Here is a 14,353-nt window from a genome sequence, read left to right as displayed (position 1 = left end):
GGACTCGGCACAAGAGTCGCTGGGAATTGGATGATATATATAGACCTTCAATGAATTATTTCTCTTATCTATCTTGTCCATCTGTCCTCTATCTATCTTCTCTATGCTGTCTATCTATCTCAATCTCTATATCTATTATCTATATCATCTTTCTTTCTGTCTGTCCGTCTGTCCATCTATCTATGTATCTATCTTTGTATCTATCTGTCTCTTTGACTATCTCTATCTGTCTCTCTGTCACTATCTCTGTCTGTCTGTCTGTCTGTCTGTCTGTCTGTCTATCTATCTATCATCTATCTATCTATCTATCTATCTATCTATCTATCTATCTATCTATCATCTATCCCTTTATCTATCTCTATTTCTCTCTATCTCTGTAACTATCTATATCTCTATCTATCATCTATTTCTCTCTATCTCTGTCTATCACAGGGGTAGGCAACCTTGGCTCTTTTATGACTCATGGACTTCAACTCCCAGAATTCCTCAGCCAGCCAAGCTGAGGGGAAAGGGAGAGGTTTCCAAGCTGAGCCATGCTGGCTTAGGAATTCTGGGAGTTGAAGTCCACCAGTCATGAAGGGGCCAAGGTTGCCTCTACCCCTGGCCTAGGCTGCTTTATGACTCGTGGACTTCAACTCCCAGAATTCCTGAGGCAGCCACACTGAGGGGAAAGGGAGAGGTTTCCAAGCTGAGCCATGCCGGCTCAGGAATTCTGGGAGTTGAAGTCCACGAGTCCATCCACCCACCCACTCCCCCACCTAACCCTCCCTCCCTCCACTTTCTCTCTGTTTCTCTCGGCAGCCTTGATTCCTGGCAACTGCCTGGCCGTTTCTCTTCCTTCCTGGCACCCTTTTCAGAAGAGATTTGCCCTTGTCTCCTTCTTCCGAAGGCTGACAGTGTTGAGTCAGATTGGCTAGCACAGGGATGGGAGACCTAGGGGAGATCCCAGGGCTGAAGACGAAACCGGCAAATCCAGAAGCAGCCCTAGAAGATGATGGCAAAGGAGCCTCGCTCAATCCAGAGATGACTCTACAGGTAGTCCTTGACGTACGACCACAACGGAGCCCCAAATTTCCATTGCTGAGCAAGAGACTTCTTAAGTGGGTTTTGCCCCGTTTTATGACCTTCCTCGCTGTTAAGCGAATCACTGCAATTGTTGAGTCACACGGCTGTTAAGTGAATCTGGCTTCCCCCGTTGACTTGGCTTGGCAGAAGGTCGCCAAAGGGGATCACGTGACCCCGGGAAACACCGCGACCATCATTAAGAACATGCCAGTTGCCAAGCCTCTGAATTTTGACGTGACCACAGGGGGCGCTGCAACGGTCGGAAGTGTGAAAAACGTCCATAAGTCACTTTTCTTCAGTCCCACTGTAACTTTCAAACGAATAAACGCTCCTGAATCAAGGACTATCGATAATTTTGACCAAACCCAACTGGATACAGTTGTCAAGTTATGCGCTTCCACACAACAGCTTCCGTCATCCCTGGCTGGTCCCCCAAGGGGGGAAAATTACCCCACAGGTCCAGAAGACGCAACCTCCCCATCAGCCAAACTGCAGCTTTTGCTTAGACCCAAAGTGCTTTTTTAAATTATTATTATTATCATTATTATTTATTTCTTCCTTAAGGTCTGGGAGCAGCTCAGAGCCGTTTTGTTAAAGGTCACAGCCCACATTAGATTAATTATGATGTCTACAGCTCTCTCTGTTATGCTCTGGATACCTTTGGTTTAAGTTTATTGAATTAGTTTAAAAAAAAAGAAAAGAAAAACACGCACACACAACCGTAGCCAAACTGTCACACTTAAAAAGCTAATTTAAACCCCAGAGCATGAATCTACCTCCTTCCTCCTAGCAAAACATTTGCCCACAAGGAGATATTTGACTTGGTTAATGCTAGGCAGAAAAATGCACTCAACGTTCCGAATAAATTGCCGGCAAGTTGAACGTCTCCGTGACAGATTAGTCCGAACGCAGGCAACTGCGCCCTAACCACAAATGTCTCTGTTCTCTCCATTACATCGTTTCCCCTTTGCAAGTGAAGAAGCAATTTAATTTAAAAAAAAAACAAACCAAAACTCTGGATACTCTGCTTTCTTTCTTTCGCTTTTAATTTAAAGCAAGCGTAAGAAGCCTTAAACCGGAAGACGACTTCTCGCTGGTTGCTGGCCCGGAGTTTTAAACATCTGGATGTTTTTTTTAAACATCCCACATATGGAGGCAGAAAGGATGAATTTTAGAAAGGGGGATCCCCTAAAGCAGAGGTCTTCAAACTTAGCCCTTTTATGACTTGTGGACTTCAACTCCCAGAATTCCTCAGCCAGGCATGCTAGCTGAGGAATTCTGGGAGTTGAAGTCCACAAGTCATAAAAGCGCCAAGTTTGAAGACCCCTGCCCTAAAGCGACTGTCTTTTCTGACAGGAGTTTCCCCACGCTTCTTTTACGGAGTAACGTAAAATAAGTGTGGGCTAATGCCTCCTTAAGTAACACCAGCTGCCTGCAATTAGTGCAGGTTCGAGTCCCACCAGGCTCAAGGTTGACTCAGCCTTCCGTCCTTCCCAGGTAGGTAAAATGAGGACCCAGATTGTTGGGGGCAATTAAGCTGACTTTGTAATAATGCCGCTTGGGGTGTGTGTGAAAGCCCTAACAAGCAGGCATAGACATAGAATGAAGGCTACTGCTAAGCTTGTAAGCCGCCCTGAGTCTTCGGAGAAGGGCGGGATATAAATGGAATTAAAATAAATAAAAATATTGCGTTTCTAAAGGAACCCAAGGGGGGAAAGAAACAGCTCAAAATACAAATGTAAGGGTGATTCTATCCATGTTCTCTGGACAGTGTTGTTAAGCTGGTTTCTAAGGGGGGAGGGGGGGCACAGAGGGAACAGAATTGTCAAAATAACAGAATAACCAGAGTTGGAAGGGACCTTGGAGGTCTTCTAGTCCAGCCCCCTGCTCAAGCAGGGGAACCTGTACCATCTCAGACAGGTAACTGTCCAGTCTCTTCTTAAAAACCTCCAGTGATGGAGCGCCCACGATTTCTGGTGGCCAGCTGTTCCGCTGGTTAATTGTCCTCACTGTCAGGAAGTTTCTCCTTAATTCCAGGTTGCTTCTCTCCTGGATTAGTTTCCAACCATTGTTTCTTGCCCTGCCTTCTGGTGCTTGCTTTGGAGGGCTCACACACACACACACATACACACACACACCATCTCCATGACAGCCCTTCAGAATATTGGAAGACCGCTATCATGTCACCCCTATTCAGGGCTTGGACTAAATTAGGAGTTGTTACATTCTGCGTGCCTGAGGAAACTTACATACTTCTTCTCAGCAAAATGTATTTAAATGCATCGTATAAAATAATTCTTTGGACAGATGGGCACCCAAGTTGGCTTAATCTATCCATCCCTCAATAAAAATAGACAGTAACAAAAAATATAGAATCTAGTAATAACTGTGCTTCTTAATTACCCATTAAATCAGTAACAATGTCCTTTTTTTTTAAAGAGTATACTAATTCTACATAGCAAATTTTATTGAGCAAACATTCGAAGAGTTAAGAGGCCATAAATGATTTCGCTGCCTACACAGACTATTTAATGAAAAGCTAAATCTCAGTTAGACATCAGTAAAAATTAAAATTCTAATGTTTTTTTCAAATCCAAGGCCGCTGACTCCCTAAATCGAGCTGTGGCTTTTCCAAGAAGCCCTTAAACCTCTGATTAAAAACCCACGGACTTGATTTGTGGCCCTTCCCAATTCTTGTTTAGCTTTTCTAACTGTCCACGTTTTCTCACGCAGACATACAAACGCCCATGCATTATTCCGTTTGGGCGCAAATTTTTTTAAAACATCCCACATATGGAGGCAGAAAGGAAGAATTTTAGAAAGGGGGACCCCCTAAAGATTGTTGGGGGCAATAAGCTGACTTTGTAATAATGCCGCTTGCGGGTGTGTGTGAAAGCCCTAATAAGCAGGCATATACATAGAATGAAGGCTACTGCTAAGCTTGTAAGCCGCCCTGAGTCTTCGGAGAAGGGCGGGATATAAATGGAATTAAAATAAAAAATAAATAAAAATAAATATGAAAAGTGCAGAAATGGAGCAAGACTGAACAATAACGCAAAGCTACCCATGAAATAAGAGAAGGAGAAGGAAGGGAGCATATAAAGTAGCTGAGGTTCAGAGAATCATCGGACTGGAAGGGACCTTGGAGGTCATCTAGTCCAACCCCCCCGCTCAAGCAGGAGACCCTATACAATTCTAGTCTCTTCTTAAAAGCCTCCAGGGATGGAGCACCCACAACATCTGGCGGCAAGCTGTTCCACTGGTTATCTGTTCTCACTGGCAGGAAGTTCCTTCCTTATTTCCAAACATTTATCTCCAAGTTTCTCAGACCTTAGCCATTTTAAAATGCGTGGGCTTCGACTCCCCAAATGCTGGCTTAGGGAATTCTGGGAGTTGAAGTCCTACCCATTTTAAAGCGGCTGAGGTTTTGAAAACCAGTGGCTTCGAATGACCATCGGCAGAACACAGGCAGTCCTCGACTTACAGCAGTTCATTTAGCGACCTTTCAGAGCTAACAGCGGCACTGGAAAAAGAGGCTTGTGGCCGTTTTTCACACTTACGGCCGCTGCAGCAATCCCACGATCACATGATCAAAATCCAGATGCTTGGCAACAGGTTCATACTTACGAGGGTTGCAATGTCCTGGGGTCACGGGATCCCCCCTTTTGCGACCTTCTGACAAGCAAAGGCAACGGGGAAACCAGGTTCACTTAAGCGTGTTACTAAGCTAACAACCACAGTGATTCACTTAGCAACCGTGGCAAGAAAGGTCGTAAAATGGGGCAAAACTCACTTAACAACTGTCTCACTTAGCAACAGAAATTTTGGGCTCAATTGTGGTCATAAGTCAAGGACTACCTATATTTCTTCCTAATTTATTTTTGCATTTAATGGCTACCACCGATTTTGGCCAGCCGATATATTTTCTTTTTGCCTGAAGGCCTAAATGTCGCCCCCCCCCCCGGTGCCTTAACCGGAAACTGCTGCTTGGATCGCTTCCAGAGTTTGGCGCTCCGTGTCACCAGACGATGGGTTCTGTAGTGCTGACGGCAGGGCTGGGAGTTGCCCTTTCAGCCCCCTGGAGGAAGCCCACACGTGGTGGGAATTTCGTGGCTCACCTTTGAGGTCCAGGTTGCGGGCCCCATTGGAGTGCTGTGTGACAGTGCGCGAGTCGATCTTCAGCGTGTGGACGTTGTTAGTGTCGCGGGACACAATGACGTTGTGCCACTGGTTGTCGTTCACTGGCTTGTCTGAATTCCCCTTCATCAGCGAGGGGCCGTTGCCCAGGTCGAAAACGTAGTGGATGTACCTAGGGTGGCCGGAACAGAAGGAATCAGGAAAAAAAAAGAAAAGAAAAGAAATTCAACCCAGTTCGATCAATTCTACCTTTCAGCCCAAAGAGAACGTGGGCAGTAGGTGACTCACGTCAGCCAGCCAAGCCACACCCTGCTGAGCAAAGCAGCCGACGAAAGCAGAGCATTTCATTCCAATTCCTCACCAGATGTAAATATTTCCATTTTCTTTTGGCCTCCAAGGGCCTAATCTTACAAGGCAGGGATCAGCAGCTCCCCAGGCAGAAGAAGCCCGGGGGGGGGGGGGGGCGAGCAGCCATTAACTCCAAAGGGCAGGAAAAGTTTAAACTCGGATGCCTGGACCTCCATAAGGACAGGCTCCTCTCTGCACTGCCATCTCTATCATCTCCCTGCAATAGGAGGACCCAGGGCCGGGCTGGGGACCGAGGGCTTGGAGAGCCCAGAGGATGAAGGGCGGGGGAGGGGGGGGAAATTGGAGGTGGTCATTTGGTTTGGCTGGGATTCCTAAAAAGAGGAGGGAGAGAGGGAGGGAGGGAGGGAGGGAGGGAGGGAGGGAGGGAGGGAGGAAAGAAAGAAAGATAGGAAGGGAAGGAAGGAAGGAAGGAAGGAAGGAAGGAAGGAAGGAAGGAAGGAAGGAAGGAAGGAAGGAAGGAAGGAAGGAAGGAAGGAAGGAAGGAAGGGAAGGAAGGAAGGAAAGAAAGAAAGAGATAGGAAGGAAGGAAAGAAAAAGATAGGAAGGAAAGATAGGAAGGAAGGAAGGAAAGAAAGAAAGATAGGAAGGAAAGATAGGGAGGAAGAAAGGAAGGAAGGAAGGAAATGGAGGAAGAGGGGAGGGAAGGAAAGATAGGAAGGAAGGAGAGATAGGAAGGAGAGATAGGAGGGAAGGAAGGAAGGAAGGAAGGAAGGAAGGAAGGAAGGAAGGAAGGAAGGAAGGACAAAAGTAGGAAGATGTTTCTTTAAAGCAGAATTGGTCATTGACCAAGGGATGCTGGGGGTCCTACCGTGTGGGGAGAGAGGGGACGGGACAGACCCGTCTCTCCATGGGCAAACGGCTGTGGTGGGGAGGCAGAGTCTGGCAGAGGACCCAGAGGGACAACTGACCCTGTCCCTGCCGTGTGCTTGGCGGACGAGCAAAGCCGCCTCGCCCGGGCCCGCCAGGGCCCACGTCTCACCCTTTGACGAGCTCCACCACGATGAAGTCGTTGCCGTTGCCGCTGTTGAAGAGGATGAGCCCGTCGGTGGCCGTGGTCTTGAACTGGAAGAAGAGGTGCATGGAGGCGTAGGCCTGCAGCGTGGCCAGCGCCAGGTAGCTGGCCTTGCTCTTGAAAGTGACCGGGTCGGCGATGATGCTGCGCAGGCCGAAGCGGGCGTTCAGCTCGCAGTAGCTGATGTCGCCGTTCTTGCAGAGGTCCATGTAGGGCATCCCGTTGAAGATCAGGCTGCTTAGGTGGCCGATGAAGTTGGACGGCACCATGGAGATGAACCGACGCTCCGTCATGATGCCCGTCTCGATGTTGTGGAACTCCAGGCGGGTGTGGGCGCCCGCCATCTGCCCTGCTTGGGCCGAGCAAAGGGGGGGCGGGGGGCAAAATATTAGCACGCCAAGCAGTTGGCCGGCAAGGCCTCGGAGAGAGAGAGGTCATGCCCAGTTCAATCCATCAATTCCTACTTTGCGAGATCTTTTTTTTCCCCGCGAGAAGTTGAAATTGATTGATTGAACCTTTTTTTTTTTTGCACACGGCGGCGGAGGCCTAAAGCGTAAAGGTTTTATCAAACCCAGCTGAAGGCCTAGGACTGGGGCGATGGCGTGCGTGCCCACAGAGAGGGCTGTGCGTGCCACCTGTGTCACGCGTGCCATAGGTTCGCCACTACGGTCCTATACCGTTTCGGTGGCTGCCCACTTGCCCACTTTAGCTAAACTTCCATTTCCAGCTTCACTTCTCTGTCCACCTGTTCCCCCCCTCTGAATCCAGACGGTAAGGCTATTAATCAGCATCACTGCTTTGAATTCTATCCATCATCATCACTGCTATTCATCGGGGTCTAATCCTTGTGGGCTGGATCTGCGTGCGTAACCTGATGACTGGATGAAATCTGTTTTCTGACTCTGCACAATTCAGATTAACGGGCCAACTGAACTCAGCTGAATTAAACTGAATACCAATCACAGGTGCCAAGGGTGATCGTTAGACACACCACGAATTGGTCTCCGGTGCTGAAGCTCTCCGTAGATGTAGCCACAATTACACCCGTTTGTGTGCACGGCCACACAAGGGGCGGATATGTACAGTGTGCAAAGCCACAGCGCAGCAAACCAGGTTTTGCCTGTTTGCAGAACGGCAGCTGGAGCAGAAGCCGGCTTTTTTGTTTACAGGCCGGGATTGCGTGTTCTGAATCTCCCCCTAGTGGCCAATGTGGGTGATTGTTTTGAGAGCCTGAGTCGGGAAAGGAAACGAACCATTTCCAAGGTGGCTTGCTGCCCTCTGGTGGCGGAAAGGAAGAATGGCAAAGGTACACTTGCCACTCCCAGGTGAACACAGGTAAGTAAAGTTTGCAGGGCCTCCAAATCTGGCAGCCTCTTTTCCACCTGCACTTCTTATCGCAAGCTGAAGCATTTGTGAGCTGGGCAGCATCGCCTTCATCTGATGCACAGGAGGGCCTTGCCGGACGTCCTCGACTTACGACTACAATTGAGCCCACAATTGCTGTGGTTAAGCGAGACAATTGTTAAGTGGATTTTGCCCCAGTTTACGACCTTTCCTCTCACGGTTGTTAAGCGAAGCGCCGCAGTTGTGAAGTTACTAACCCGGCTGTTAAGCGAACTGGGCTTCCCCCTGGAGTTTGCTTGCCCGGAAGGTCGTAAAAGGGGATCACGTGACCCGGGAATCCTGCAACGGTCGTAAATATGAAGCGTCTGAATTTTGGCCAGGTGACCGTGGAGATGGTGCAACGGTCGTTAAGTATGAAAAAATGGTCATAAGAGTCCCTTGTTTTCCAGTGCTGTTGCCACTTCAAATGGTCACTAAGCGAACTGTCGTCAGTCGAGGACTACCTGTATGCAGATCGTCCTCGGCTTCAAACCATGCATTTAGTGACCGTTTGAAGTAGCAACAGCACTGGGGGAAAAAAGGGGCTTAGGACTTAAGCTCACTTACAACCGTGGCACTGTCCCCGTGGTCACGTGGCCCAAACGCAGAATCTCCTTGGCAACCAACATGCATTGCTGAGGGTGGCAGCGCCCTGGGTCCTGTGGGGTCACCCTCGGTGGCCTTCCCACGGAGCTTCCAACCAGCCAAACCGATGGGGAAAGCCAGTAATTCCCTTAACAATTGCCGCCATTTGCTTAACCACCCTGGCAAAAAGTCATAAACCGGGAGGCGATTCCCATTTTAACGCCTGTCTTGCTTAGGAGCAGAAATTCTGGACTCATTTGTGGCCACATGTCAAGGAGTGAAAACAGCAGAACACAATTGCCAAGAAGTGCAGGATCGCTGGAACGACTCGAGGAAGCTTTGTGGTGGAGCTTAAATTCAGCCAGTTAGCCCACCTTGCTTTCGTCTAAGGCAGGGGTCTTCCAACTTGGCCCTTTGATGACTCGTGGACTTCAACTCCCAGAATTCCTCATGACTTGTGGACCTCAACTCCCAGGATTCCTCAGCCAGGTACACATGCTGAGGAATTCTGGGAGTTGAAATCCATGAGTCATCAAAGGGCCAAGTTTGAAGAGCCCGGCTTGTGGACTTCAACTCCCAGAATTCCTCATGACTTGTGGACTTCAACTCCCAGAATTCCTCAGCTAGGCACGCATGCTGAGGAATTCTGGGAGTTGAAATCCATGAGTCATCCAAGGGCCAAGTTTGAAGAGCCCTGCTTGTGGACTTCAACTCCCAGAATTCCTCATGACTTGTGGACTTCAACTCCCAGAATTCCTCAGCCAGGCACGCATGCTGAGGAATTCTGGGAGTTGAAATCCATGAGTCATCCAAGGGCCAAGTTGGAAGAGCCCTGCTTGTGGACTTCAACTCTCAGAATTGCTCAGCCAGGCACTCCAACTTTGAAGACCCCCTGATTGTGGACTTCAATTCCCAGAATGCCTCAGCCAGCATGCCTGGCTGAGGAATTCTGGGAGTTGAAGTCCACGAGTCATCCAAGGGCCAAGTTGGAAGACCCCCCTGGCCTAAGCGGGTTGTGCGAACCCGGTCTTTGCATCGCCAGCATCTGTTCCTCTCTGGCTTACCTTCCACGGTGACGTTGTCCACAGAGAGCTGCAAGTTCTTCCCACGCCGGACCACCCGGACGGTGTGCCATTCGTTGTCGTTGAGTTTGTGGCCAGCAAAGAGCGTTTCCGGCCCTTTACCTGTGGGCAGGACGGCGAGGTCAAGAGCAGCTGTTTTCTGGGGTAGCTGAGAGTGGGTGGATTCCCCACCCTCCCACGGGCCCAGACCCCCCACCCCCACCCACCCCCGTTAGGCAACACAGCCCCAGAGACAGAGAATTCCCAGCCAACAATTTCAGCACACCATTCACCCCTGCAGTAAACATATACACTCTCTCTCTCACACACACACACACGAGCCTCGGAAAGCAAGCATGTGCATTCAAACGCGTTGAGGACTAGTCCCATGCTGGTGGGGTTACATTATTCCTTATTAAGCCTTTATCAAGCCTCGTTTCTCCCCTGGGGCAACTTGAAGATGGGTGGAAGTCAGCTCCCAGAATTCCCTAGCCAGAACCTCACATCTGGGGGGAAAAAAACCCTCTCCCCCCCCCCCACCAGAGCCTGCCAGTTCCCCAACTCACCTGCCTCTAGGGTTAGTGCCCAGACTTGAGCAGCCAGGCTTCACCTGGCAACAGGTGTGAGCATGGAGCCTCCTCCTCCTCCAGGACAAGGCACAGCTCTCCATGCCCTTGTGAGCCAGGCAGGCTTCTGCAGAGGGGCGAGGGGGGCTAGTGGAAAGGGATTGTGGGGAGGGGGGGCTGGATCCTGGGCAAGACCCTCCTGTCCTTTTGTTCTGACCCATCAGAGGAGATGGCGAAAGGAAGCCGGCAGACAAGCAGGTTTTTCTCCTGCCTGGCAGCGTCCGGAAAAGGCTGGCCGCAATCGGGGCCAAGGCAGTCCCCAGCGTCAGGAGCCTGCGCAGCGTGGGTTTAATTGGGCAGATCAGAAATATTCACGGAATAGTAGAAAAACCTGTCCCGGAAACAATTCGAGGATGTTTCTCAACCAAGTTTGCCCCCCCCAGGCCTGGATGCCACTGGGGCTCAGCAATAAGAGAGTGGTAGGGTCCGAATTCAGAGCCTCACGGTTTGGAGTCTTACAAACTAGGTTTACCTCTGGGTGGGTGACGACGACGGCAACTTGACGGCCTGTGGACTTCAGCTCCCAGAATTCCACGCTGGCTCAAGGAATTCTGGGAGCTGAAAGTCGCACAGTTCGTCAGGTCGCCGTAGTTGCCCACTCTTGCTCCACGCCAAACGATCAAAGGCCGCAGAGAAAGATGGGAAGCAGCAGGCAAGCAGGATGAGGCCGCTTCTGGCCCGTTGTAAAATGAGGCCGGCTGGCCGGGGACTTCAGGCTAACAGCTTCTCCTGGAAACGGGGCTGGTCCATTTCTCAAGGAATTAGCGCATCAAATAGCCCTTTCATCTCAAGACCACGGGTGGCTTTAGGTTGCTCCTGTCCAGTTTGGGAAAAGTCACGTCCTCAAAAGAATAGAATCGAGCCGGAAGGGACCTTGGAGGTCTTCTAGTCCAACCCCCTGCTCAAGCAGGAGATGCTTACAGAATAACAAGAGGTGGAAGGGACCTTGGAGGTCTTCTAGTCCAACCCCCCCTGCTCAAGCAGGAGATCCTTACAGAATAACAAGAGGTGGAAGGGACCTTGGAGGTCTTCTAGTCCAACCCCCCCTGCTCAAGCAGGAGATCCTTACAGAATAACAAGAGGTGGAAGGGACCTTGGAGGTCTTCTAGTCCAACCCCCCCTGCTCAAGCAGGAGATCCTTACAGAATAACAAGAGGTGGAAGGGACCTTGGAGGTCTTCTAGTCCAACCCCCCCTGCTCAAGCAGGAGATCCTTACAGAATAACAAGAGGTGGAAGGGACCTTGGAGGTCTTCTAGTCCAACCCCCCCTGCTCAAGCAGGAGATCCTTACAGAATAACAAGAGGTGGAAGGGACCTTGGAGGTCTTCTAGTCCAACCCCCCCTGCTCAAGCAGGAGATCCTTACAGAATAACAAGAGGTGGAAGGGACCTTGGAGGTCTTCTAGTCCAACCCCCTGCTCAAGCAGGAGATCCTTACAGAATAACAAGAGGTGGAAGGGACCTTGGAGGTCTTCTAGTCCAGGCCCCCCTGCTCAAGCAGGAGAACCTACACCGTGTGTGTGTGTGTGTGTGTGTAAAAGAACAGTGGGCATTTTCTAAGCAATGGCAAATGCATTGCAAAATAAGTGCTCATCCTTAATTGGTTCCCGGAGGTGCCATGAGTATCACTCCTGAAGTGTCTGGAATATCTACAGAAAAGGTTTCACCAGACAGAGGAAGACAACAAGCTCCATCATCCTCAGCCATCGGTCGCGCTGAGTTTTTTTTGGGGGGGGGCTGGAGTTAGCAGCGTGGAAGGGACCTCGGAGGTCTTCTAGTCCAGCCCCTGCTCGAGCAGGAGAGTCTCTGTACCATTCCAGACAAGTGGCTGTCCGGTCTCTTCTTAAAAGCCTCCAGTGATGGAGCCACGACTTCTGAAGGCAAAAGCTGTTCATCGCTCTCGCTGTCAAGAAGTTTCTCCTTAATTCCAGGTTGCTTCCCTCCTTGATTAATTTCCATCCGTTGCCTCTTGTCCTGCCTTCTGGTGCTTTGGAGAAGAGGTTGACACCCCCCCTCCTCTTCTTTGGGGCAGCCCCTCAAATACTGGAAGGCTGCTTTCATGTCCCCCCCCCAGTCCTTTTCTTTGTTAGACCAGACATACCTGGTTCTTGCGATCGTCCTTCGTGTGTTTTAGCCTCCAGTCCTCCAATCACCTTTGCTGCTCTTCTCTGCATTATCTAGAGTCTCCACGTTTAAGTATATTTACATATATCTGACTAGGTAACGTCACCTTTCTGACGTTACCCTGACAGGGCAAGCCACTTGTTTATACCCACTCCCTTCTAGCGCTGATAACGTTATCAGGTTGGGTGATGAAACGTCTGCAAGGAAGCCACCAAGCTCAGAGAGCACCAAGGACCCCCACAGTTAATAATAATAATAATAAGTTGGAAGGGACCTTGGAGGTCATCTAGTCCAACCCCCTGCTCAGGTAGGAAACCCTATACCATTTCAGACAAGTGGCTGTCCAGTCTCTTCTTAAAAACTTCCAGTGTTGGAGCATTCACCACCTCTGGAGGCAGGTAGTTCCACTGGTTAATTGTTCTCACTGTCAGGAAGTTTCTCCTTAGTTCTAGGTTGCTTCTCTCCTTGACTAGTTTCCATCCGTTGCTTCTTGTCCTGCCTTCGGGCGCTTTGGAGAATAGCTTGACTCCCTCTTCTTTGGGGCAGCCCCTGAGATATTCTAAGACTGCTATCATGTCCCCCCCCCCCGTGTCCTTTTCTTCATTAAACTAGACCTTCCCAATTCCAGCAACCGTTCCTTCTATGTTTTAGCCTCCAGCCCCCTAATCATCTTGGTTGCTCTTCTCTGTACCCTTTCTAGAGTCTCGACATCTTTTGTACATCGTGGTGACCAAAACTGGATGCAGTATTCCAGGTGTGGCCTTACCAAGGCCTTGTAAAGTGGTATTAGTACTTCACGTGATCTTGATTCTTCTTATGAAAGGTGGGAGACTCCACCGTTCCTGTAACCATCTCCCCATCCATCTTTCGGACCGTCTCCCTCAAAAGCTTACCCCCCCCCCCGGTTACACAGACGCACATGCAAACATACACACGCACACGCATTTCCTCTTCCACCAGGCCCAAGCAGGGAAGCCCCAAATTGTGGGCTTCAAAGCAAGCGGAGTGAAGTAAAAAGGAGGGGTTGAAAACATGGAAAGAAAGAAAGAAAGAAAGAGAGAGAGAGAGAGAGAGAGAGAGAGAGAGAGAGAGAGAGAGAGAGAGAGAGAGAGAAAGATTCCAAAAGAGAGAGAGAGAGAGAAAAAAATGAGAAGGCAACTTACTAGGGTTACAGCCTATCCTGACACAGTCTGAGACGGGGGGGCCGGGGTGGGGAGGGGGAGAGAGAGAAGAGAACGAGAGAGTTTTATATCCTTCAAGGAAACGTCTGTCACCAAACACCCAAAAAAATACAGCAATGCAGGCCACCATCTGGGGACGGGCAGGCCACAAGGGAGACGCTTGCCTTGGCACCGAGGATGGGGTCAGGATGCCAGGGGGTGACCTCTGGAGAGCAGAGGGGCCGGGACCCTCTCGATCCATGGCACCAATTTGGTTCTGGCTGTTTTCTGTGCCGACACCAGCAAAAGCCAGCAGGGTGGGGCAGCTCAATTTATCCACCGATGCCCATGTTGCTCAACCGCGGCCACTTTAACACAGGTGGACTTCAACTCCCAGCATCCCCCAGCCAGCATGGTTCAAGATGGGTGGGCTTGAACTCCCAGCATCCCCCAGCCAGCATGGTTCAAGATGGGTGGGCTTCAACTCCCAGCATCCCCCAGCCAGCATGGTTCAAGATGGGTGGGCTTGAACTCCCAGCATCCCCCAGCCAGCATGGTTCAAGATGGGTGGGCTTCAACTCCCAGCATCCCCCAGCCAGCATGGTTCAAGATGGGTGGGCTTCAACTCCCAGCATCCCCCAGCCAGCATGGTTCAGGATGGGTGGGCTTCAACTCCCAGCATCCCCCAGCCAGCATGGTTCAGGATGGGTGGGCTTCAACTCCCAGAATCCCCCAGCCAGCAGAACTGATCTGTGCACAAAAAGACTGCAGACGGTTTTAGCAGGATGGCTGCTTCTTCAGTGGCTGATGAGGTTCCCCTTTCTGGCTAGGG

At 50.3% G+C, this 14,353-nt stretch overlaps 1 protein-coding gene across 1 annotated transcript in view; it reads right to left on the bottom strand.

Moving 5' to 3' along the window:
* Nucleotides 1-14,353, bottom strand: part of NRXN2 (neurexin 2) — a 224,839-nt gene that overhangs the window by 163,425 nt on the left and 47,061 nt on the right. The window contains 4 exon segments of the mRNA XM_083374184.1: nucleotides 5,184-5,374; nucleotides 6,551-6,932; nucleotides 9,616-9,735; nucleotides 13,525-13,551. Coding sequence (XP_083230310.1) covers nucleotides 5,184-5,374; nucleotides 6,551-6,932; nucleotides 9,616-9,735; nucleotides 13,525-13,551 — 720 coding nt within the window.

Source organism: Vipera ursinii, assembly GCF_947247035.1.
Source record: "Vipera ursinii genome assembly, chromosome: 15".
NCBI lineage: Eukaryota > Metazoa > Chordata > Lepidosauria > Squamata > Viperidae > Vipera > Vipera ursinii.
The sequence above is the reverse complement of the archived record's forward strand: the minus strand, read 5'-3'. Positions and strand labels throughout refer to the sequence as shown.